The sequence below is a fragment of the Indicator indicator genome, chromosome 8 (assembly GCF_027791375.1).
Source record: "Indicator indicator isolate 239-I01 chromosome 8, UM_Iind_1.1, whole genome shotgun sequence".
NCBI lineage: Eukaryota > Metazoa > Chordata > Aves > Piciformes > Indicatoridae > Indicator > Indicator indicator.
Window position 1 is genome coordinate 12,920,612 of NC_072017.1, and position 26,672 is coordinate 12,947,283.

General features: G+C 39.2%; 1 protein-coding gene across 1 annotated transcript; it reads right to left on the reverse strand.

The window, feature by feature from the left end:
• Positions 1 to 479: 479 nt before the first annotated feature.
• Positions 480 to 25,171, reverse strand: FAM149A (family with sequence similarity 149 member A). Its single transcript, XM_054383159.1, has 14 exons — positions 24,885 to 25,171; positions 12,810 to 12,920; positions 12,239 to 12,371; positions 10,635 to 10,777; positions 8,261 to 8,386; positions 7,939 to 8,115; positions 6,592 to 6,782; positions 5,103 to 5,257; positions 3,426 to 3,529; positions 3,109 to 3,336; positions 2,660 to 2,780; positions 1,779 to 1,904; positions 1,310 to 1,388; positions 480 to 587 (listed from the first exon to the last, which is right to left on the reverse strand). Exons 1-14 carry the CDS (start codon positions 25,169 to 25,171, stop codon positions 514 to 516), a joined length of 2,055 nt encoding a protein of 684 aa, XP_054239134.1. The 3' UTR covers positions 480 to 513.
• Positions 25,172 to 26,672: the final 1,501 nt, after the last annotated feature.

The following is a 26,672-nucleotide window of genomic DNA, read 5'->3' on the forward strand; positions in this document are numbered from 1 at the left end:
TACAATAAGCAGACAGACTTAAAAATGGAGAAATGTTAAAACAGCAGCTAAAGAGGAAATACCATTGTTTAAAAGCATGAATTTTATATATAACTGATGTTTGGATAGACTACAACATCCATAACTCTGAGGAAACATGAAAAAGTGGGAGTAAGTCATCATGGCCTAAACATAACTGACTTGCTTCTATAGGTAGAATAACAATTCCCTAAGGAAAGGCATAAAAAGCAGGAATGCCCAAGAAGAAAGTGCAGCAGCAGCAGCAGCATCTTGACTCAGTAAGTAGTGCAGACATCTCAACCATTTATTTCTTTTTGCTCTGATTTTTATTCTAACCTTTAGTCAGACAGCTTTACAAAAAAAAAAAAAAAAAGGCAATACAGGCATCCTGAGGATTGCAAGGCTCAGTGGAAACCAGCATACTGTCCTCTGTTACACAAGACACTAGCTGGCAAATTTAGCACATCGGACTTCTGTTCATTGCAGGGGCTTTCTCTTTCTTCCTAAGGTGTGTTAAGAATAAATCTGAAATCTCTTCCTTGACGTTGGAGTATTTCTCTGAAAGGATCTGTAGTAATGCTGTGAGCCTAGAAAAGATTAAACATCGTTTGTTAATTTTGGTAGCATGTGAAAGACACTCCAAGATTATATATGAGTTACATTCATCAGCCTGCTCACATCACTGTTTGCTAAACTGCCCTTATTATACCACCTGTTGTATAAATATGTCAGTTGGAAAACATTTAAACTCAAGGAACTTCCAAAAAAATCAAGGTTACATACAAGCACCCAGGTACCTCAGGAACTAGCTTTATTGTAATGATGGAACTAAATAAGACATATAACACCAAAAAAGAGAGCAGCCTTATAGAAGACAGTTGCAAATCAGTATTACTGGCTTTTTAAAAATTTATTTAAGAGAGTTTATACTTATGTTAAAATGCCTATTTCCAATTTTATTTTTCCCCACATAAAAAGTTTACTAACTTGGTGAATTTATATTTGGGGCTAAAATAAAAGTCGTGTCATGAAACAGTTCACAAACGTGTATTTCTGTTACTACTCTAGCAGCTGCAAAACATCTAGCCTTTACACCACACACGACTGCATAATTGCAAATATGCTGAAGTCTTTGAAAAGAAAAAAAATAATAATCAAACTTAGGATGAGGGCCCACCATGTCGTAACAAGGAACTTCAAAACTCCCAAGATCCTGCCAAACACACCTGATCTTCTTCTACACGACTATACTATGGGTTAACAGGTTTTGTCAGTCTTTTGCCTTCCAAGTGATTCTTACTTTGCCTACCAATTAGAGATCCTTGACCTGTCCCTCTGTGGTTAGGAAAATCCACAGTAGTCAGAGATCTTTTCTGAGGTGTGTCTGCCTGTAAAAGAAAAGACATACTATTAGCTAGTATGATGTTTACCTACTGAAATGGTTTAATTACAGCTTTTATGATCTAGTTAAGCAGAATGGGTCCCACCAACTTGCGAAGCTCCATTGCAGCATTACAACTGCACTTTTCCAGTGCACATCCTTAGAGGAACTGCTTGATGCATTAGACTTGAAAAAAAAACCCTCCTCATATACTAGTCCTGCTTTCCAAGGTCCTACACCCTCCCAAAGGCCTTTAATATACTCCTTTCTACAGGTACCAGGAATCCCTGTACATCAGAAATAAGAGTCTCAGTACATGAGACTTCCTGCAGACAAACAGCAGGTAAGAATGGAAATTTCTTCACTTTCTCACGTTTCTGTTTACATTGTAACATACCCTGAATGCATGAGTTGTGTTGGGCCTTGAAAATTGATCAATCACAGTTCTTTCTCTGAGTGGCTGAAGCTCTGTACTGCCAGGCACTGCACTTGACACTCTGCTACGACCGTATCGTCCTCGATGCTGACAGAATTAAAAAGAGCATTAAGAGAATGCAGCAACTGAATTTTCTATAATAGTAATTTTTCCCTTGCCATACAAAGAAATCAGAAGAGGTGAAAAGAAAAATGTTTTCACTAACCAAAAGCATTGATTTGAAGCAACTAATTTTCAAACAGATTTGAAACTGTTCTCTAGTATTAGTCTATAATCCCCAAAGATTTATATTAAAGTAATAACAGACTTTACATGTGTCTCAGTCATAAATACTATTCAGAAGCAAAACAATTTCAACGTGCCAATTCACTTTCATTATGGCAATTTATTACCTCTCTATCCTTCAAAAATAGGCCAGTATCAGAAAGGTTTTTCTTTCTTTTCAGCATCTTTTTCTACTTCAGGCAGTAAAATTTTCTACTTCCTATAACCAAACATTAGTGAATAAAACATTGAAAAGAGCTATTTAAATCCAGGTGCATGTAATTTCAAGGTTACTGCCTGGTTTGTTTATTGGTTGGTTTCTCTTTTTTTTTAGAACTCTTTTTTTGTTGTCAGAGCAAAGTCTTTCCACCATGATTCTTTTGTCACCTGAGGTTTTAAACTGGCTTCTCTTACAGTCTAATGCTGTCTCAGTGTAACACACGATAGCATGTTAAGACCATGTATTAAATACAAACAAAACCAAAATGTAAAACTGCTCATTTCAACCACTGACACAGAGCAATTTATTTCTAAGAAGCTTGAAGTTTTGCACCTGTACCAAAATGAATACAACTTACAGAGCTTAGTTGCAGTCGGGGTACTGAAAGATACTGTTCAACAGCCTCTGAGTTTATTGGTGGCAACCTGCTCCAGGTTGTAGATGCACGAGCAGAAGACAAATGATCTAAGCTGGCAACCCTGCAGAATGTTAAGGGTTCCTCTTTTAGGAAAACTCCTATTAATAACTTCTTCACTGAAGTAATATGAAATTATTAAGCACTAAAGTTCTTTATAGAGCTCAACTACAGATAATAACAACACCTAATATAGCAAAAAAAACCAAAAACAAAACAAAACACAAATGCCCCTCTTCAAAAAACACAGTTCTGCTTGCTTGCTTTTTCTCTATGAATTCTAGTATTAATAATTAATCTCAGGGTAGTTATCAAGCACTTTGTAAAATCCTTCACTGGTGAAATTTCAGTAAAGTTCTGAGGAAAGCAAAGAATAAAATGAAAAAACTCACAATTTAGTCCCCCTAAGGATTTCATCATTGTACATATTAGGAGCTTTTGAGGAGAGTTGGTCAGAAGTGAGAGAAGGCAACCTACAATGGCTTGGTAGCTTCTTAGAAGATGCCAGCAGTACTTGAGATGATGAGAGAACACTCTTATCAGCAATTCTCCCCGGCCTAGTATGCACTGAATTTGGAGCACTGGAGCCAATGCTATACTGTTTTTCTTCTTGCTCATTCCTAAGGAAAAAAAAAAAAAGAAGAAGAATGGGATAAGGAATGAGGATGAAGAAAATGTCAATTCCAAAACTGTCAATATCAAAACCTACTGTATTTTTTCTACTGTGGCAACATGCCTCTGTTGGAGTGGTTTTGCTTGAATTGTCATCACACCATTCAGGTCACTACAAAAGTTGCTGGAGAAACGATGAACCTAGTAAAAGCAACAAATATGAATTAACCTTTAGTTTTTTGAAGGAAGACTTCAAAAAAGCACATACATAAAGAGGTATTTTACTTGTTTCTTAGAAAATTTGCTGTTAACATGGTTCAGTAGAACTCTGTAGTAGATAAGGCAAGGATGTTGTTTTGCTTATTCTAAGCAGATTCTCACAAACAGAACTTGGGTAATTCAGCTGCTGAATTGCAACTCAATTTGCAATATAAGTTTCAGTCAAAGCTGGAGTTCAATTTTCTGAAGTTTCCATTTTCCCCCAGCACAATCCAGTCCAGAGGCACAGAGCCTGAGCATTCTTATGTAAGCATTTTACAACTTCTGGCTGCTGGGACCGCTATGGAACCAAACACACCAATGAGGAGCACCAAGACTCCTGTGCTATCTCTTCCATGTTTCCTATGTCACTACCCAACGAGCATGCAAAAGAGCCAGACAGAAGAGAATGAAGTCGCTTGAACTGAATAGAGAAAGATAGGAGAAACAAAGACCAAAAAAAACCCCAAACAAAATCTCCTATCAAACAGAATCTTAGAATCAAAGAATCCACCAGGTTGGAAGAGACCCCCAACATCATCCAGTCCAACCTATCACCCAGCCCTATCCAATCAACTAGACCATGGCACTAAGTGCCTCATCCAGTCTTCTCTTGAACATCTCCAGGGACAGTGACTCCACCACCTCTCTGAGCAGCCCATTCCAACGGGCAATCACCCTCTCTGTGAAGAACTTCCTCCTAATATCCAGCCTATAACTCCCCTGGCACAACTTGAGACTGTGTCCCCTCGTTCTACTGCTGGTTGCCTGGGAGAAGAGACCAATCCCCACCTGGCTACAACCTCCCTTTAGGTAATTGTAGACAGCAATGAGGTCACCCCTGAGCCTCCTCTTCTCCAGGCTAAACAACCGCAGCTCCCTCAGCCTCTCCTCATAGGGCTTGTGTTCCAGGTCCCTCACTAGCTTTGTAGAAGCTGTGGCCAGAAAAAAAAACAGGACTCAGGGGACAAAAGGAGGAGACAGCAAGCAGGACAGAAAACGACGCATCATTCACACAAACATGAGTTTCCGCAACAGAGCAAGGCCTAGTGCCAGCATGCTGGCGGAGGAACTACTGCAGTGTCCTTTTACAAGAGGCAAAGGAAATTAAATGAGAGTCTGAAATTCACAGAGTTGCAAGTAAAGCACTTCAATTTGCAACATCACATCCCTGCAGTCCAGAGAAGAGTCTGATTTGCTTTCTTAATTCTACCAAGAGGAAATGACCGGACCACTTGTAAAAGCAGCATTATTTTCTAAGGATGGAATAAAGTCCAAGAAGTGTTTCTTTGTAAATCAACTTCAGCAAAATCTTAGTGGTAAACAGCACCTTTAAAAACCACCAAAGAAGGCCAGTGGAAAAGAAATGTACATTTATTAAACCTGCATTTAAAATTACTCAGATACGCTAACAGGTATGGGAGGAAAAAAAAAAAAAAAAGGTGCTAGCTTCAACCAGGACTCTGTTCAAGGTTAGTAGAATGAAGAACACTATTTGGTGTAAAGTTTTTTTTACCTGTGAGGAAACAAAGTGAGACCCAAAAGATACAGTTCGTGCTTGAGAGCCTCTGGAAAGAGGAATGCTCCCAGCACCTGTTGCAAGACGAACAACTGGTAAATGTGGCAGTTTTGCTGTAACAGTTTTCAGTTTTTCCACCTGTTTGCCAGATTCTGCACAACAGGAAAAAAAAAAAGAAAAAAGAAAAAAAAAAGAAGCAGAGGGAATAAGAGGTATTGTATGTTTGCCAATCATCATTTGTTGAGATTCAAACAATATTACACTTTGCAGTAAATAAAAACTTTCAGTGTAAACTTTCAGTGTCCATGATATTTAAAATCTACCATAAAGGATGGCTTTCTGAAAACATTCCTGGATGCTTTCTCTGCCATTGATAAACGAGTTGGTCTATATAGGTAGAGTTGGAGGAGGGCATTAAAGAAAACACTATGACTCTGAGCATGTTATTTAAAAATTCACACTTTTTTTTTTTTTAAACAGAAAAAGAATATATTGAAAAAGTCTATCAATCCTGTCTTTATCTGACAGCAGCTACACACTGTTTCATTTTAGGTATATATTGCCATCTTATTTCTATTATAAACTCAAATTCTTCTGCCTTCATAATTGAAATATTTTGATTAGCAACCTATTTGTCCTAAGTTTATGCCTTCATAAAAGGGCACATCTAGCAAAAAAATGCTAAGCTTTCCTCCCTAAACTGTAACATTGAGCTACACAATCCATCTATAGTGTGGAAAGTCCTTTAGTATTTCAGTAACACCTGAAATGCTATGTTCTGATGTTGCAAATATTCCAAGCAATTTTGCCATTTCTTACTTTGTTGTAGACTTACATGTGAGGCTGAATGTAACTTACGTTTGAGGTAATTTTCAAAACCCACCCCTACATATTCTTCTGTCAATGACTTTTTAAAACACATTGAAAGAAGAACTGGTATCTCCCTCAGCCTCCAAAAGTCAGCGCATGTACACTAAATAGAATTTCACTTCTAGTTAATTTTCCTAGCCTGTGCTTTTCCTCACTGCATACAAACATAAAAGAAAATTACATGCATCACCATTTCTTTATCCTATATTAAACTCATGAACTCCTGCACTGTCAGCAAGACTGTCTGATTCTTTATGTTCTTTATGTTACTAGAGCTCAAATAATGAGGTCTAGAGACTTTGATTCCTAGGTTCCAGATTCAGAACAAGTCGGTGGTGATCCCTGCTAAGAGCATCAGTTTGCATCCCAAGCCAGTGATTAAGATTTATTTTTTTCAACATGCCCTCTCATACAAAACTCCGACAAAATTAGTAGGACTGTTTTTATTTTAGGTGTGTGCATGTGGGCACTTTATAGTGCTGAAGTGCCAACTTGGTTATCTTAAAATAATGAGATTTCCCAAGCTTTATTTAAGGAGGATAAAAAATATAAATAAATAAATCATCACTTCTCTGAGTTTGATTCAATAAATAATGTATCTGAAAATTGCAAATACCTGGGATACTAACTTCCCATTTTTTTTTAATTAGTTCCTCCAATATTCCAATTACATTGCTCCAGATACAATCAAATACTTCAGAAGCCACAGCATCTTTCATACAGGCATCAGGAGAAACAGGGGGAATGCCATGCTTGCTCCTCTTCTCAACAAGATGTATTTTCTTTTGTTCCCAGTCCTCATCATCACTAATAAAGGAAGCAAATTCAAATTAATTCCTATGGGTATTGACTTTCCCCCCCTCCTTATAATACATTGAGTGAATAGAAACTTATATATGAAAGAAAAACCAATTAGATTTAGATCCCAAAAAAATTCAAATTCAAATGTACAGAGTACCTTTGGGAAAAGAACCTATCACATAGTTATAATGATTTCTTCTGTGTGCAAGTGAAAAAATTAAAAATTCAGTCAGGGCATTACAACAGAATGATCTGCAGCTCTTAAAGGAACATTTTTATATGTGGCACATAGTCATCTGAGAATAAATTCAATGATTTTTACCACAATGGAAGAGAACTACTATCTGCTGCATTCAGCAGGAGGATGATCACATAGAACATTCTTTTTTATCACATTCTGTGTACCTGCATATATCTGTAACACTCCATTACTGATCAAAGACAAACAACTTCAAAAGATTTCAATAACCTGACAGGAATAGCAGAGCTCATAACCTTACATTCACCCCATTCCCTTCCAACACTGTGTGGACAGTTACTTTTTCTTTTTTTGTTTTTAACTTTTTCCTCTCCCTCCCTGCCTAGGGCAGCACAGCATAGAAACATTTTCCAGTCTGGCCTTCTAACACACCACTCAGAAAGAAAGTATTAACCATTTTATTTTTTAAATTCATCATATCTCTTTCTAAGGAAATGAAATTTTTTGAGGTTACAAGGCTGATCTCAAATTCATAGAGGTTTCTACTAGCTTCCTTTCCCTTCTCAATCACTTCTTCCTCAAACCTGACTGCAAACTTAAGTGTAACTGAGATTTGGCTGAATGATCCAACTCACAAAATGGCCAATCTGTTTGCATATCAGGCTTTGTAATGCCTAATGTTTTAATTACGAAGAACAAGGTATTTCAGAACTGAAGGAAGGAAACAAAAAACAACATACCAAGGAGGCACAAAGGAGAGAAACCCACTTTTAGTGAAGTCTCTCTCCCAGATTAATTTTGCTTACTTAACAAAATGAAGAGAGACGAATGCTAAGAGAATTATTAAAACCCAAACCCTTCCCAAAAAGGCAGCCATCCAGGCCTTTTCTTTCAAAAACCCTGAGAGGGTTCACTGATATTTTTTCATTATATTATTAAAACGTAAATATGTATCTTATTTACAGCTCCTTGTTGTCAAAGGCAAGATATTCTTCTATTTTTCCATCCACATCATAAATTTCTTCCTCCAGGAATGAATATATGGATGAGTCAGAGTCAGAAATCCTAGCAGAACTTGGATCCAGTGATTTACGTATTGGAGATGGTGCTGGGATCAATTTAGAGCCTGAAATGCAGAGCCTGAAAAAATATCAACAAAATGAGAATCCAATATTCCAAGAAGGAACAAAGTTCATATTTAATTATGCTTAAATCTTTCAGTAATACAAAAGAAACATTTCTGAAGAGGGAAAACCAAAAAGAAAACTTTAAAAACCTAACATACTGTTTTATATTACTAGTACATTCATGGAGGTCAGATAAACACTTTGTGTCCACACAGGTATCGCTTCTGCTCTGAAAATGCTGAAAGCCTTCATCCTTTGGCAGTAGGAGCTGCTTTCCCAGAACCCTGAATAAAAACAAGAGAATAAGCAGTATGTTAGATGAAAATCCACTCCATATGCACATATCAAGAGTAGAAATGCCTGCAAACAACAGGCAATGCAAAAGCATACTTTACATTTCCTTTGTAATAGATTACCACTGCCCAGTAGTCAAGTCATTAGAAGGTACGATGATTCACACAAGATGAGATTCTGTCTTATAATTTTTAAAAGCCAATAGTCAAGCTTGGTAGATTGTTCTAAAGGCAGATAAAGTAAAAATGCTTTCTTTCCAAACAAAACTCCATAAGAAATGTTTTAAAATGGATGGAGAAGAAAAATAGAGAAACATCTGCTATAACTTCACTTATACAACCCCACCTGGATGTAAACTCAAAATGTTTACATGGATAGTAAGGGCTAAAATTAATGTTCATAAAAAGCACAGACTCCACTCCAATGCATAATGTGGTGAGACAGAGAGGAAAGGTAAAAACAACTCTATTTAAATATACACAAAATTTGTCCATAAAGTAAGTTCTGAACACAATAAAGATTAATAGTAATCATTGCTTCTGGAACTTTTTTCATTAGAATTCCCAAGGGATGTCAAAAGAACTTCCCAATAGCACCTGAAATGCAAGCAGCAATGTCCAGACTTACCTGAACACATTTGCTTGAGACTACTTTTTACAGAACACCCACATGAAACTCTAAGCAGTAGCTATTTCTACTTTTTATTTTGTAAGCCAAGAACAGAAAGCCACCTCTCATCTTTCTCATTCTTCTCTTATTCTTATTGATGACAGTTCTCAAGTATATTTATTCCCACATGATCAGCTAAGTATTCATATAACATAGCTGTTTTACAAATGATAAAAAAAATTATGAACAGCATGCTCTTTGAAGCACAACTCCCAGAAATAAATCCAGCATCCCAGAGGCTGTTCTTTTGAGTAACTAGTCAACACAAACTGAATTACAAGGCTGAAGCTTAAGAATGATAAATAGTCTGGGTTTGGGTTTTTTTCCTTTTTAAAATCAAAGATGTACCACATCCCTTAGTACCAAACAATTAAAAAAAATGAGATAATAAAACAAACAAAAACACAAAAAAATCAAACAAACAAAAAAACCAACCAAACAAACAAAAAACCAAACCCAGCTCTTGCTCCCAGAATTTCTCAGTTTGTTTTCAACCTCTTGGACTAGGTTGGCACTGCCAGTACTACATTTGAATCAAAAAAATGGTAAGTGCAGAGAATCACTTAAAAGAATTTTCAACTAGAGAAAGAACTCTGAAAATACAGTGAAATGACTCAGTATTTTGAATGTATTCCACCACACAAAAACCTTGTCCTTTTTATGCATGTTCTATTCATCACTACAGTACCTAAAAAACGGCAAGGCATTCTAGTGAAAACTGCCTTAGATTTATTAATTAGCTCTTGCTCCTGAAAAAGTGTGACAAGTTTTGTTAGTTGATTTTAATTTATATTTATTAGTAACAAGCCTCTAAAAAATTACGTAAAACTACAGAAAGCATACAGTTGTTGACAGCATTCTTTTTAATGGTGTTAACAAACTATTGTCCAGAAGACAGACATGTGTCGGTTTATTTTTAAAAAAGCTTAGAGTCACCACATCTCACTATGAATGACATGGCATCAGTTACAAAGGCATAACAGTACAACACAGTGCAATGCTGACTTCTGTCCCCTGTGTAGTAAGAAGCAGATGTCAGGCTGCTCAGGTATTTTTGCATAATTTTTATTAATCATGTATGCATCCTCCTATCTGTTTAGCTAATTAGTGCCAGGTTAATATCACACAATATTCCACATTAATTTATATAGCCTAGGAAGACAATATGCTTGTGCAGTATGCATGAAGCATGTTGGTACTTTCATTTTGTATTTATTTTTAGAAGAATCAATAAAAGAATCAATATTTACTTTCTTGGAATTTCATGGTATGTCTTCATTTACAGTAAAAACAAATGTTTCTTTATAAAGAAATATTCCTTAATTAGAAAAAGTCATTATGAAAATGGTGCATTATTTACTCATTATATCCTGCTAAACTAACTTTGCCTGTAGTCAGTGTGTAAGGCAAAATAGTGCATTAGCGGCTAGTGCACCACCAGGGATTCAGATTTAAATGAAAAAACATTATTGAGACAGTATATCAAAAGCAATTCATACAAGGGTATCCCAAAAATTTAAATTAGAGTGGTAACTGGTTAAAACCAGTACCAACAAGAAATCTTCTTACCTTATATGAGGAAATTGTTCAGTCCAGTCTGCACATTCTGCCTGCAGGCTCTGAGTTTGAGAGGTCACTTTTCCTTCAAACAGCAATTCATCAATCTCACAAAGTAACTCATGCACTCTCTGTGTGTTGGCTTTATCAAATTCCTACATATTATAAAAGTAACAGTTGCTAGCAAATATGCATATATATTTATAAAGCCCACAATACTTAAAGAACAAAACAACTTGGGACAGATCAGGGTGAGCATCTCAAAATGGATCTTCAGACTACCTACTTGGGAGACACAGTTTATATGTCTCAGTGCAAAACAAAGCCAATACCAAAAACCCAAGTAACTAGCCTGAGCAAAGTGATTTAGCAAAAAAAAAAAAAAAAAAAAAAAAAAAAAAAAAAAAAAAAAAAAAGAGCTGCCTAGGATTAGCCTAGGATTAGTCAAAACAAAACGCCAGTTATAAGGTGTCTAGGCTCCTGCCTCTCTCCCTGCTTCAACAGGGAGTGAAGTATGCACACTGCACCTCTGGGATCTACAGCACCAAAGCTCCTTGATTTTTTGAGCAATGCTTTTCCTGTCTGAATAAAACATCCCTTCTTGCATGTCAGTCTGGTGGTTATGAAACAGCCCTCAACGCAAAGCTGCAACTCAGTGCAACCAGAAACAGGTGAACACAGTGGCATATTAAAGTAACAGGAAAGAGCCTGACTTTATCCAGTAATGTGAAAATAAGCCCTTGCATGAAGGGTCCTTGGCTGAAGCATGTTCATAGTGATATTTGATTACTTGGACACTTTGAAATATTGAAAAAAGTGCTAATACTCAGGGCTCAAACCCTATCTGTTCCCTTCCAGATGAGTGCCCAACCACACCAGGCTACAAAAGGAATCAACACATAAAAGGAATGGGAAAATAATTCCCATCCACATTATTGTATGATCCAAGGTCAGACTTTTTCCAGGAGGGCTAGCAGCAACAGATGAGCTACCTTAAAGGTTAGGATATTATGCAAAAGATATGTCAGAACTACCACTAGCAGCCACAGATGGATTCCTAAATTGAAGGTGGCAGTGACTGCAGTACTTTTGCATTTATTCAGCATTGCCAGTCTGCATCAGGCAAACCTCAGAGGTAGCCTCCCTAATGGGCTTAACCTCTCCCTGCATCATCTACAGAACACAACTGAGCTTAGGAAAAAGCTAATTATTTACTCACACTGGGACATTTACATGCATGGTCATGAACGTAGTTTATGCCTCAAAACTTTGAGAACAGTTCAGTTCAGACACTGTGCATTATGCACAATTAGAAAACACAGCTTATCGTTCTCTTGAACTCAGAAACCTACGCCTATCTTCTTTGGTAACACAGGTTTGTTTTCTCCAAACGTCATTATTTCTTATTTTGTTTTGTTACACATCAGCTGTACTGGAATCAACCTGCAAGCAAGAACTATTTTTTAAATATTCAATTAATATGCTTACTCGTTAGGCTAGAATGAATGAAAGTGGTTAACTTCTACAGAACATATGCTGCATGTCTTTTTTCTGTAAAAATTAATCTATTCTACAATATTTAGATAAAGTGTACTGTAAAAGTTTCTCTGACATACATCATCCCTCCAGGAGTAAACTGAGCTTCTTTCAGTAGACAAGCCAGTAGTATAGCTGTTTATCCCAGACCAAGAATTATTCAGCTCTGTGGGTGTTGTACAGCCACTAGATGAAAATGACGAAAGTGTTTCACTGCAAAAAATCCACAAATTAAAATGAGTAACATAATGGGTTTTGGTATGAAATTTAAAAAATAATGCAACTAGTCACATGAATGAACATTGATACTTATCCCAGTCACGTGCAAGATATTTAGAACATACTGCTGGAATTCAATACGACTGCAAATGTATGTTTTTTATGTGGAGTGAAATGACTGCATGCTCCTATTTGCACCATTTATTGCCTTAAAGGTGATTCCTTCTACAGCATTATGCTTTTATATATATATCATTGCAATTGTAAGGGCATTCTAGAATATATCCATGCATATATACACACACATGTACCAATCATTCCACCTCTACCAATTCTTTTGTTTTCTCCATTTCAGCTAATGGGGACAACAATCTTTAAATAACTAAGCCAAGATTCCATTAATGAAGTACTATTTCAGAAATGAATGCATACCAAGTATAATTGTCGATGGCTTCCTGCACATTTTCCTCAAAAACTGCTGGAAGAGATTCTCCACTTTTTCCAGAAAGACATTGATTTGTGGAACCTCTGGACAGTCCCTTCCTATAAATACAGAAACACATCGTTCCATAGTATTTAGTAAGGTTAACTCACACTTCCACTGGAGAGAAAAAAAGGAAAGACAACAGCAGTTCTCCTGCATTTCTCAATCCTATCCATCCACATAAATATTTGCTTAAAGCAAACTTCCTTTTTAAAAAAGTTTTTGTTCACCTTATTTACATGAACATCTTTCAGTAAAAATTTACATGCAGTTTGAGACTTATTTTGCTCCCCGGGCATTCTCCTTTGGTTTTGCAGTTTAAAATCCACACAAAGCACAAAAAATTGCAGCAGCTTCTCAGTATTGCAGGAACAGAGCAAAGGCACAAACTAGTAAATGTCCACACAGCAGTTATGTTTCTGTTCAATCAATAACACATAACCCATTTTCTCAGACATCTTGCTACATAAAAATAAGTAACATGAAATGAAGTTACAGATTTAATCCCAAGAAAACAATGGCCTTTACTAAAACAATATACTCTGAACCTGGTGGTTTTAAGCGAGCCAAGATATCAGCACATCATGGAACAGGGGCACATTCTCGATTCATTTACAGGTCATAGCATCATTCTACTGCTATGCCTTTCCAGCATAAGAGATACCAGAACTTGACTTTTTTTTTTTTTTGTTCTCCAAATACACGATTATTCTGACTTCAAAATCTCTTCAAAATATATTCAGACATGTCAAAGCGTTCCTCAGAAACACATTTAGAGGAACAGATGACCTCATTTGTGGAAGTTTGTGTTTTCATCTTATCAAGTCCTCAGATCCTAACCATGAATAGCAACATGATTGCATCAAATTACATTTGTGAATGAGTAACTTTAAAGAAACAGATGGCAGTTCAGGAGTTTCCTTGATTTCTTTAGACAAGAACTGTAGATTGGCCCTGCACCAGTTAGGACTGCTCTGCCCTCTTCCTATTCTTTCTTGCCTTTATGTCGATTACAAAGATGCATATGTCAAAATCTAACTCCCCCACATCACATACGCTACTGCTTATGCCTTAGCTAATAAAGCCACTAAACGTCTACCATAAGTTTAAATTTCTCATCTGGGAAGACCCTGCATGCCAAATTCTTGGCAGCTGGCACAATAACAGTGGAAAACATCTCTATATGCCTGGCCTAATCCTCCTCCCTCTTCCCCAGTTATCTGCTTTTGGCTACTGTCAAGCACCAAGAGTCCCTACGGAAAGCAGCACAGTCCAGCTCAGTGGAAACTTCACTTTGTTCTAACACCAAGATCTATCTCATAGACAACAATTGTGAGATCACAGCCCATTTTCTACATAGAAAGTTGATTCGCCCTGCTCATGTCCATCTTCCTCTGCTGCTTCATTTGCCATGTTATTACTCAGGCAACCTTTTAAGATATTTCTCTCTTTTTTTCATAGCTGACCCTTGTCTTTCATATTTTCCCACACCTTAACATCACGGCAAAGCCTTTTCACTTCACTGTTCACCTGTTTACCTGATCAACCAGCTTGAAGTGCCCAGGACCAATCCTATGAAACACCTCTGGAAGGGAAACCATTTACTGTTGCTGTCTGTTTCGCACTGCAGTGATTTACTTGTGCATGAACATTTCCCTCTTGTATTCCAGCTGCTTCTTTTACTTTTGGCAATCTAAACTGACCTCACTGACTGGAATTCCTGTACTGACGAGGCTTTCTGACTTTTCAAAGATCCTGGGTTGGCAGGTGATGGCTTTGAATGAAACCTGAACCTACAAACCTAAAAAAAATTCTCTCACGGATCTTCTCTATGAAACAAAGCATATGCACTATACTTCACGGCATAATTCAGGGTGTGAAATGGAGCACATCATTCCACCTCATGCAGTGGTACAGCTCCTTGGACCAGATGCCATTAGAAGACAGGCCTGGAAACGACTGCACTGAAATAACGAAAAATCACTCCCAGCACATCCGCCGCACAGCTCCCCAGGCTGAAAAGCGAACGCCAGGGACTGCCGCAGCCAGCTCCCCGCCGCAGCCTCGGCGATTGCAGGCGTTAAGTGATGGCAGTACAAACAGCCTTGTCCACCACACCGTGCTTCAGCACCCCGGGGAGTTAGCGAGCCGGCCCCGGCCCCCTTCCCGCCGCCACAGCCAGGCAGGCAACAGGGCGCAACGCCCGGCCCCATCGCCCACACTCACCCCACGACCAGCAGCCCCCGACCGCTGCAGCTGCCACCCCGCGGGCTCGCACCCCGCGCCCTGCGCATCGAGGGCGCAGGGGGACGACAGCCCCTGCCCGCCTCTCGCACCGCCCCGGCTGCTGCAGAGCAGCCAGGAGGAGGAGAAGGAAGAGGAGGCGGAGGAGGCCCGGCAGCGACCGCCCCGCAGCACCTCACCTCACCTCACCCCGCGGCCTGGGCCAGAACGGCTCAGCTGCCGGTCCCCAGACTACCGGGGGCCAAGGCTGGGTCGTGACCCAAAAGGGAGGCCGTAAAATTGAGCCTCAACCTGAAGTGGAGGGGTGCGCATCTCCCACACCTCTCGTCTCTGAACGCGCGGTCAATGAAGGCCAAATTTAGGGCTTTCTGCCCAGAGAGGTATTCCCTCCTCTCTCTGGATGATAAAATTTATGCTGTGCTGGACAACCCACTATGTCATTTTCCTTGTTAATTAATAAAGCTCTCCTGCGAACTCTCCCTGTGAAAATCCTCGATCTCCTGAAGCAGAGGTGACAGGGCAGAGTGCTGGCTGTCAGCTGCAGATTTACACCACTGTTCATCTCTAGCTACAGGATAGAACTGCTGGTGCCCCTGTATTTTGCTGAAAGCCTCTCTCTGAGAAGGAATACCTTTGCTCATGAACAAGAGTATTCTTAATGGGAAAGAAGAAGAAAAGACAACATTAAAAATGCTGAAAATTAAGGCTGGAAAAGTCTACTGTATGAAATCTCATTATAGGAAAACAGCAGCATTGAAGTGATAAAGTTTCGTAACCAACAAAATACTACTCACTCAAAGATCTGTATGGAAAATTAATAACCATTTTTTCCACTGACATTTAAAGAATTCTCATCAAACATAGCTTAAAAAAAAAAAAAGTTCCACATTCTTCTGATTTAGTGAAACGTTAGGAAGTATTTTACATTTACCTGTGTTGTAACAACTTTCCTTGACATTAGCCATCGCTGTACAGTAAAAGGTTTGTCCAAAACCTCAGACACACACAGAACAAAGCACAGCTTTTTGTCATGCTACACATATCCAATAAATAGCCAAAGACCTCGAACAGCAAGTTTACTCTGAAGGTTAAGAAAACACAATTTTAATTCTAAATCACTGCATATACCTATGTTCACACACCCCTGCATGATGTCCAAGCAAGCAAGCTTTGCAGCAGAGATCTACACTATCAGTTCAGACATAATGTGTATTTCAAGACTTCTCTCATTCACATATGCAAGCAGCAGAGCATAGAAAGCAAAAATGTCAATATAAAATTATCAGTCACTTATATTTTTACTCCTTGTGTCTAGGGTAATGATCATGGATGTTACACAACTAATTATCCTACAAAATCACTACCATAAGACTGGCATGCACAGGAATTCTCTGTGCCCTATCTGGCTGCTAGGGTCATCTCAGATTCCTGCCCCTTCAATATGCCTTGCAACCTACTAAAAGAAAAAAAATGCACTTCCACAGTGGCAGAACTCCAGTTTTGTGTTACCTCCACAAGGCAGCACTGGCTGTTACTTCAGAAAAGGAATGCATAAGCACAAACATAGCAGTGGGATAGCCCTTCTAGATGAAAAAGTGAAAAGAAGCACATACACAGCACAGACGAAAGCAACAAGAATGAAACTGATCTTTTTCCTAAATCCCACAAGCATGTCAGAGAGCCATTCTGAATAACATTTTATTAATAAATAGACACATAAAGCGTGTTCAAACCAGTTCTACTGCACCTGATTTATGCAGTTTCCTTTAAAATCAACATTCATAACAGAGCCAATGTGCAAAAATAATCCTGTACTAGGCTCAATACACCTCAGTCACACTGTTAGGCATGCTGCTTATTTGAGACTGTTCCAAGTCATTACAGTTCCTTATAGGAGAGAAAATAACAGTCTCCAAAAAAACCTCTGTCAAAATAAAGGAAAATATAAGGCTGCTTGTGAGTTTGAATGATGTGAAAAAAATTATTTTGACTGAAATAGAGTAAAACAAGAACACAAAATAGGAAGAGAGAAGGCCTAAGCAAATGAAGCATTACATGTCTTCAGTCAGATTTTAAGATCTTTCCTGTAAAGGGATGAGGGGTGATGAGTAGAGCTTCATGGGCAGTAGATACCTTCAATTTGGTTAATCTTACATATGCATATTCATTACAATAAACTTTTCATTCTTTCCCACACCTGAAGCAACACACCAAATGTCTAGTTGCTGGGATCAAAAAAGGATAAATATAATAAGCCAGCTAAGCACACAAGTTTCACAGTTTCATTTAAAGGTCAAACTGTGCTACAGAATTGTTTGTATCATCAACCTCAGAATGCTGTACCAAGGAAAGAGAGCCCTTTGGTCTACACTGAAGAGGGAATCAGAGAAAAAATGAAGTACGCTAAACAAGAAGTGAGTCTGTATGGACAAAAAGCTTGACATAAAAATGTATGGGAGCTTTCTTTCCAAGTTAGGAAAAGCATATCCTGTCACATGAAGGCTTGATATGAAGGCATAACAGCAATCTGAGAAGTTCCAGGCTTAGGAAAACACAATGGCCTGGCCTTGCTTGGGGTCATATATGAGGTCAGAGTTCTGATGGGAGACAGGAAGTGTCATGTCATTGGTAGCAGGTTATTTTCACACCTTATTTGAAATATAATTGAAGAGGATGAATACCAGAAATGCTAGATGGAAAGGTGTCCTCCAATGTCAGGAAGAAAAGTTGAAATGGAGATAAACAACAGACTTTGGAAGCCCTCTCTTTTGTTCTCCAGAAGAACTAGAAGCCCTGCAGCACAGCATCCTTCAAGTGCTGTGTACGTGGGATGTCTGACGAAGGTTTACCTCCTATTTTACGGATTTGGCCTTGGGACAGAGACTTTAGCCTTCAGATATCATTCCACCACCTCTGTGTATTCACATGCACACACAAAGCCTTTTATTTTGGTCACTCCTAGCTGTAATTGTTACCTCTAAGTAATGCAAGAGCATAAGAAATGTCCTAGTGGATCACACTTACAGTCCTTTTACTCCAGTAATTTGTGTGACAGCAGCAACAGGACATACTACTACGTAAATCCAGCTGTCATCTGTAGTCTATTTCCTCCTTCTCCTGCAGTATCTACTCTCCTGGATTAGCAGACAGTAAGAAAGTACATCTTTTCACACCCATTTAGGACTTCTTGTCCAGCATTTTCTTGAACATCTTTCCATACCTGATGATACTATTTGCCTCTACAACCTTCTGCTATAACAAATTCCAGAAGTTACTGCCCATTCTGTTAAAATTATTTTAAAATACATAAATTTTTTTGAAAAGTGTAACTTTTCCCCTAAAGTTTTCAAACTATTCTAGTCCCTTTCCATACATGTCCTCTATTTCTATTACTGAAGCATGTAATGAGTAACAGGTTCTCCTGCTGGTTGTCCATAACAGTTCTGTAAGTATCACATCTGTAGCAATCACATCCTGAGCCTCTTCCTGTCAAAACTGGCAAGCCTAACTTCAGAATCTCTCTTCTAAAGGCAGATAGTTATTCCTCCCTCATGGACACATCCCAGCTGCTTCTAGGAAATGTAAACTATTTCTGAGAGCAAAATACGCATGTGAAGTGCCTCTTCATCTGACTTTTTAATGTGAATTATGATACAACATTAAGAAAAATACTATCATCTTAATTAATTGCAATACTAAAGAATGCTAATTAATGTCTTAGAGAAGGTGTTTTATTTCTTTGGATCTGATAGGAGGCATCTACTGCTGCAGGATCAAGTGTCTATGAATAGAGGGGGAGGGAGTAGCACCTTAACAAAACACTTGGAAGCAGTCCACAAGACTTTCCTTGTATATTCTTGATACTGATGTACAACTGAAAGTTCAGTTAATATCTTTTTATAATAATCACAAAGATAGCAGAACATTTTTTTTCCATTCTGCTCATTAACCTCTGAAGAAAATTGGACATATAATAAATCATTCAGTGCAGTTGCAGAACTTCTCTGAATGCTGAATTAAACAAAAAAAAAGTCTTTGAAATGTTATATAGCAACAACTCTACAGTACAGAGTAAAGCAATGCAAGTGTGGCGGAACCTTAGTCTGTGAACTGAACAAACATGCACAGAAGCACTTGAGCTGAGTGTTCAAACACAGGTCAACAGACAAAGGCATTTACTTTTAACATGAAAAGAAAAGATAAAAGAAAAAACCTACATACACTATGATGTACACTTTAATTTCAGGGTATAGAAAGATAATAAAGAATCTCCATAGCCAAGAGAGGACATATTTTGAAGATAATTAGGAGTTTGGCATGCTTAGTCAAGAGAGGAAAGAGTAAGGATATAAAAGCTATCACTCATTCAAAAAGTATTCTGAAATGCAATGTGCAGGAGGAAGAGGGGAAATATCATGAAAAGGAGGGGGAAATAACGGAGGGGACACAAAAGCCACTAGAAATACGTTGTAAAGTAGAAAGCAATACAAAAGGTTTAGTTTCTTTGTGTCATGTTTTAACTCTTCTATATTAAGTTATGAGGGATCATGACCCATAATAAACAATGCATAGGGATTTACACTTCTGTGTAGAGAAGTTCCCAATATACTCTTTGTAAAGAGCTGGAACATAGTCCTGTCATGAAAAATATTAAAACAGTCAACCAGTATTACTTTGAGCAATTTGTCACATTAAATATTTTTACTGAAATGTGTCCTCCTTGGTTGCAAACGTGTATTCTCTAACTGTACTCATGGCTTGCTTGCACTCCACCTCAGCAGCTCTGCATTATTTGAAGTTGGGACACATTTTAGTGAGTGACAAGTTATTGTAGCCATGCTAAGGATTTGAGATAGAACTTGTTCAGCCTTGACATATATAATCCCATATTTTTAATCGACTAAAATTGTGAAACACTTTTATACATACTTCTCTTTTATTTACTGATGGATAGTTATTTGCTGACCATACAACTGAATGACGTATTTCATTTTGCCTCACTATGAAGACTTCTGTCTTGAAGATATGAGGATGATTAGGGGACTTGAGCATCTCCCCTATGAAGAGAAACTGAGATCCCTGGGGCTGTTTAGTCTTGAGAAGAGAAGACTGAGAGGGGATCTCATCAATGTCTATAAATATCTGAGGGGTGGGTGTCAGGAGGAGGGGGCCAGGCTCTTTTTGGTGGTACACAGTGACAGGACAAGGAACAGTGGGTTCAAACTAAAACATAGAAGATTTCACATCAACATGAGACTAAGCTCCATCTCATTGAAACATAACTGATGCTGTTGTTCAAAGCACACTTGCAGTTTACAGAATAAAAGAATCTACCAATAAGTTCTTAGCATCTGAAAGCAATAAAAGCACTTTGAAAAAACTTCAGATTCTTTTTTTTTTTTTTTTTGTAGCTGTTGTTTTTGGGGTTTATTTTTCAACATTTAGTCACTAGCTGTTTAGCTACTTAATAGAAGCTTCATACGACCTTACAAAAAAACCCAATGTTATGTATAATATTATAAAATGTTAGGAATTATTTCTAGTTATATCCATACAGAGGAATATTGACTTCTGTAGTCCCATGTAAAATTAAAATTTACTTCTAAGTTCTTTTACACTTATTTGCAATGAAAAAAGCAGGCCATAGCAAACCACCACATTACTACATTTACTCTTTTAGACGAGTACAACAATGGAAATGAGAAGCTAAGTAACATTGCAGCATTCTATCTAGGTTAGTATGCATTACAGCATGAAAGAGATCTGTTACTTTTAGTGCTTAAAGCAGGAGATGAGGAAAACAAGTTTCCATCCTCTTCTGCAGCTCATCAAGTTATTTATACCCACTATTTTGAAAGCCAAAGCTTGAGCTACTGAGAAATAAAAGCTGGCGGAAGACAATGACATCCTGACATCACAAATAAAGCTACCCTTCTCACACCAAGATGACAAACATGTTTTCCATGTGTTAGAAATACTCTGAAAAATGAGGAGCAGTGCAATCAATTTCTACACAATATTATCCACTGCTAAGCAACATAAGCCTTTGTCAATTTATCTTTACATCATCTAAGGGCTGTTATCTTCTCTAGTTACTGCAACATGTTAAGATATCAATAACAGTTGTTTCTTTAAAAAGGGACTCTATGTATCTTGGTGTCATCAGCATATTTTGGTTAAGTGTAGCATAAGGCATCTTATCCTCTCCCAAGGAATTTCATAATGTCATACAGTGAAATCTATTTTTGCAAACAACAGTAATAGAAGTGGATTGTTTTCTCCATTCAAAGAAAAATATTTATTCTTTACCGCTCCTTCAACTTGATTAGAGAGGTAAGAAATCACTATGAAAAAAAGCAGTAAATGTAAAATCTTACAAAGTATTGCTATAGCTTAGCCCTGCTGAAGTTGCAGAATTAGGACCAATTGTTGGTAGTTGTGGAGCTCAGAAAATTCAGACTACCTAAGAAAGATAGGAAGAAATCAGTGCCAGATTGGCACTATTGTATACTGTCAGTGTAGGTTGCTATCAGCTTGGCAGCACCTAAGGAAAAAAATAGTAAGACATAAAAGGGATCCTTTTGTTTATCAACCAATTACTCCTACTTAAATTGCTATTAAGGAAAGTATACTGGCCATTGGTGATGTCTTCTGTAACATTTCAAACAACAATAAAACTTGTCATAGTGGAACTTCATTTGAGTAGGAAAATTTTCCTATATGTAACTATCAATAATATCGTATTCTGTAACTCACAAATTCAAATCTGAACCCTAGAGAATACAAAAGTTTTCAACATTTAATTACGATGCTTCTTCTAAAAGCTTAAGTGGGACCATCTAATTAAAAAAATGCTAATGTGGAGGTATAGGCTTTCCTTGTCAAAGTGATGTATCTTATTCCTTCTTCTACATCTTTCCAGTTTGGTTTTGTTTTTTTTGAACACAGACAATACCTTATTAGAATAAGCTTGACTGCTATGAATAAAATATTTGAAATGCCACCATGCATACAAAAGTGTAACAGTTAAGGGATAATTAAGGGATATCAGTTAGAAATGTTTCAACAGCAAGCCAAAATAAACATTTTGCTGCTGCACAGAATCAATTTTAACATGATAGAGTTTGCTCTTCCTCCCAGTACTACCAATTTGTTGCAAGAGTGAATTTCAGCCCTTTTCATCCTAGAAATACCAGCTCACACAACATTATACTTGGCCTTCTGTTTGATACTAAAAAAAGAAATAACTAGTGGGAAATTATAGGCAAACAGCACTAATTTGGTTCTGATATTGTTTATATAAAGCATCAAATACCTTCTAAACTTTACTCTCAAGGCACTTCAAACAAAATTAGCATCCCTATTCCAGAAAGGCTACGATTCTACACAAATGTAGAGGAAGTTTAAGCCTGAAAGAGTTTACAACTTCCTCTGGGGGGGAAAAAAATAAAAATGACATGGGAGTAGGGGGAAATAAAATAACTACATCAGGGAGTGTTTCTGTTCCTAGTTGCATTACTTTCAGTGCTATACAGCTTAGTTATCTTACAATTATATTTCAATTCATTTCGTATTTGCTCTAAATCTATAAATATCTAGATAAAAGTATTTGTTTAAAAATATGTATTGTCAATAGTTATAACTAAGCAATCCAAAGCACCTTTATGTGATGCAGACATTGTGACTGGAAGTTACAGTTCAGAAAGCAATCCTGGAGTCATCATGGACTCAACATACAGCAACAACCAAAGCCCCCAACAAAACACTGGTCCACATCAGAGGGTATGCTTAGACAAAAATGGAAAGCATCACTTAGCAGCTGTATAAAACCCTACTGTGCCCCCAGCAGAATATTGTGCACAGTTCTCATCCCTGCATCTCAAGAAAGGCATATTGGAGTAGGAAAACAGCTGCAAACATTATTAAGGGGGAAAAGGAAGCCATCTCTAGAAGGAAGTCTAAGAAGGCTGGGACTCTGAGCAGGCTAATAGGTGATGTGCTCAAGGTTTACAGTATCATAGAAGAGTTAGGTAAATTAGAAGATGAACAAATGACTACCTTGTAATACAATAACTAGAGACTCCTTGAAATCAGTAGATCAGAATAAACAGGCATAAAAGGAAAAAAAAAAATTTTTTTTTTCTCCAAAACAGAGCAGGCAGTGACTTTCAAGATGCTGTCACTGCAATAACTTAGAGAAGCAAACGCTACTAGCACATTCAAAGGCAGATCTGCCACATTCATAGACATGAGACCCATCAACTGATTTCAAAAGAAATAAATAGGTGCCTACCTTTTAACATACTTACTTTAAGGACTGCAGATCTGGGGAATAAGCGCAATTTCTCTGCCAGGGAAGAGACAGAGATTGATTCAGAAAGCCAGAGGACTATTATTTAAAGAAAATACGCTACATGGAAACCAAAATAAAAGTTGAGGTTTTATAATCCATTCAAGAGTTTTACAGCATACTAGAGAGATTCCAGTCCTAAAGGGTTAGAAATTTAACTTTCGAAAATAAATGCATCTCTAATGACGTCTGACAAAATATTTTCTGATTATTGGTAATCACAGAATTATTAAGATTGGAAAAGCCATCTAAGATCATCAAGCTGAACCATCAACCCAACAGCACCCTCCCACTAAATTATGTCTGAAAGTGCTGTTGTCTGCATGTTTTGAACATTTTCAGGAATACTGACTCCACTACTTCCCTGGGCAGCTTGGTCCATAACCTGACCATTCTTTCAAGAAGGAATTTTTTCTTAATATTCAATCTAAACCTGGCGCAATTCGAGGCCATTTCGTCTTGTCCTATTGCTAGTTACTTGGGAAAAGAGACCAACACCCGCTCACTGCAACCTCCTTTCGAGTAGTTGTAGAGAACGAGGTCTGCACTCAGCCTCCTCCAGACCAAACAATTCCAGTTCCCACAGCTGGATCCTCGTAAGACCTGTTCTCTAGACCACTCATCACAGTTCAGTACTACAGAGGCGACAATTTGTGTAATGTATACAGTCCTTTTTTTTTTTTTTTTTTTTGTAAGAGTACAAAATACTCCATCAATAAAACAATTCAATCAAGTGAGCTCTTCTGCTTTAGATGCGTTATGAAACCCCTTTCTGCTTTACTTTTGCTTCACAAAATACAGCCAACTGAATTCTACAGCACACATACTAAAGCAAAATCTAAATATTTTCAAGGTGTAACTTGAAGATTAAACGCAGAAGCATCCAAAGTTTCATACCCGCTTTTGACACCGGGTTTTTACAAGTCAGGGAATGGAACGGTGGCTTTGATGCACCTTCGTGACAGACTTTGATCCCACCGGTACACCTGTGTACGGGATCTGTACGATTCCTGCTCCAGCTCAACACCCACTGCACTCCCTCTGGATTTCGCCGCTGCTCTCGCTCAACCTGAGGCGTTGTTGGCCTCGGGGACAGGGCAGTTTTCTTCCGACCCTTGCGGGGCCAGGCTCTGACCTCCATTCCCCCGGCACACTGCCACAAGCCTTTCAAGCCCGGACCCCCCAGTAGTCCATCATGCTGCTTCGTACCGGCGCCGAAAGAGGTCCCCGCGCAAACCATCACTTTAGCTTTCGAAGGTGTTTTTCCCAACCTCTAGCACATCCCTGGGAGGGAAGAAGACTCCAGCGCAGGGAGATATTTAGTGCCTCTCAGGCCACGCATAGGCAGGAAAGGATGGGATCGCGGGCAGGGAAGAGTGGTGCACATTCTCCGTCGCCCCCGCCCAGGTTTCTGGGGGCGCGGACTCACCCGGGGCGCGGCGGGATGCAAGCCACCTCGTCGCCGTCGCTCTCCGCCGCCGCCTCCTCCCCGATGTCAGGCAGGGTGATGAACAGTCCTTTGGCGCCTGCCCGCCCTCCCGACTCCCTGTCCACCGCGGCGGGTACCGGCCGCGGGGGGCGGCCGCCCGCTCCCCTCAGCGGCACCGCCCTGCCCGGGGCGCAAGCCCCGCCGGACTTGGGGCGCGGACTGGGGACAGCAGGGACGCGGCGAAGCTTGGCGAGAAGGGCGCCCGGGTCCAGCGCCGCCACCTTCATGGCGGCGGGGCGGGAGCCCCTTCTCGTCCCCGTGCCAACAAGCTCGGGCGGGGGCGGCCGGCGGCCTGCCCGGCGGGAGCTGCCTGGTGGCGTTGCTAGGCCAAACAAACCCGGGCCGGGGCGGTGCGTGCCTCGGCGGGGTGCAGCGCGCAGGCAGAACGTCTGTGAGCCGCCATCAGCCTGCGCTGGAACCTGGGGCAGCGCTCGAGCGAAGGAGATGCAGCGGGGCATTTTCCCTTTCATTAACATCCTACCTAATAACAACACTGTCTGCCAGGGTCGCAGGGCCCCGATTCACACCCTTCACTCATTCGTGCACAGAATGGGTGCAACAGACACGGAGAGCGAGATCCACTCGGGCATCTTTTTAGACCATGTCTGGCAGCCGCAGCATGGAGCTGCGGAGGTGCAACAGCCTATGTGGAAAGATGCTCCCAACGATTCCAGGCAGCTTGGAAAGCAATAGAGGATGTTGGGATCAAAGTAGCAGCAGCGGTGGCACAAGCCAGGTAGATGGAGGAACACGAGCTGTGGTTGGGGCAAATACTGCCCTAGATTTGCAGTGCAGGGTTGTGTGGATGAACACGTCAGCAGCAATTTGTGCACGCTGTAATGGCTGGCATAGACGTGGCAAACAGTGTCATCTCAGAATATGGCAGGTAACATAGCCCTTGGCAGTGTCCAAAAGAGTGGCTGAAGGTCATAGAATGACTCAGGTTGGAAGGGACCTCAGAGATCATAGTTGCTTTATACATAAAAGCCCAGGATCATGGATCAAGCAACTAGCTGCACTATCAGCTTAAAGCTGGCAGCTGCTGGTAGACAACAAACAAGGGTACAAAGTTTGGCATTTTACCCCTGCCTTCCTAGTACATCAAGGAGTGCAATGAGCTGGCAGAGCAGCACACACACAAAACTTAAGTAGAGGACTGAGATGTGAAATGGGGATATTCTTGGCCTTTCTTCTTAGAAAAATGAAATAAACATGTGCTGAGCTTATTGAATAGGTCCATGTAAGCCATTAATAGCAGCATAGCCTGCACTTGTTCCTCACTGTGCCAAACAGCCTTAAATGAGCCACAGTGAAAGCAGCACAATGAATAATGTTGGTTTGTAGTAAATTTATCTCAGCTGCAGCCCTAAAGCAACCCTGCATGAAGACTTAGAAGAGTACCTGCTGTGAACGTTACTGTCTGTAACTAGTTCATCACTCCTTGTTGTTCAAGAACCACTGAAACAGTCATATTCTGTCCCAAATCTGTAGACCTGAGCATTCTGCCTTGCTCAAGTCCTTTAGATATTCTGCTTTCCAAATAGACTGTTTCTCTTAGTCCCAGGTAGTATCTTTGACACCACAAGTTTGGAACTAATTTTCATTTATTTAGTATCCAGCTCCTCAGCAAATTGGCATAATATGCTGATGCTGCCCACTGCAAAGGCACTAGCCAGCTCAGATAGAAACTATTAATCCTGAAAGCACTTACAACTTCTCTCCATAGTA

What these genes read in the sequence shown, in the direction of transcription:
- FAM149A (XM_054383159.1), bottom strand. Translation starts at nt 25,171, where the DNA reads ATGAAGGTGGCGGCGCTGGACCCGGGCGCCCTTCTCGCCAAGCTTCGC. An exon ending in ATGGGAAGTTAGTATCCCAG is followed by an intron (nt 5,258 to 6,591) that starts GTATTTGCAATT and finishes CCTGTTGTGCAG; the next exon opens with AATCTGGCAAACAGGTGGAA. An exon ending in AGGTCAAGGATCTCTAATTG is followed by an intron (nt 588 to 1,309) that starts GTAGGCAAAGTA and finishes AATCTTTTCTAG; the next exon opens with GCTCACAGCATTACTACAGA.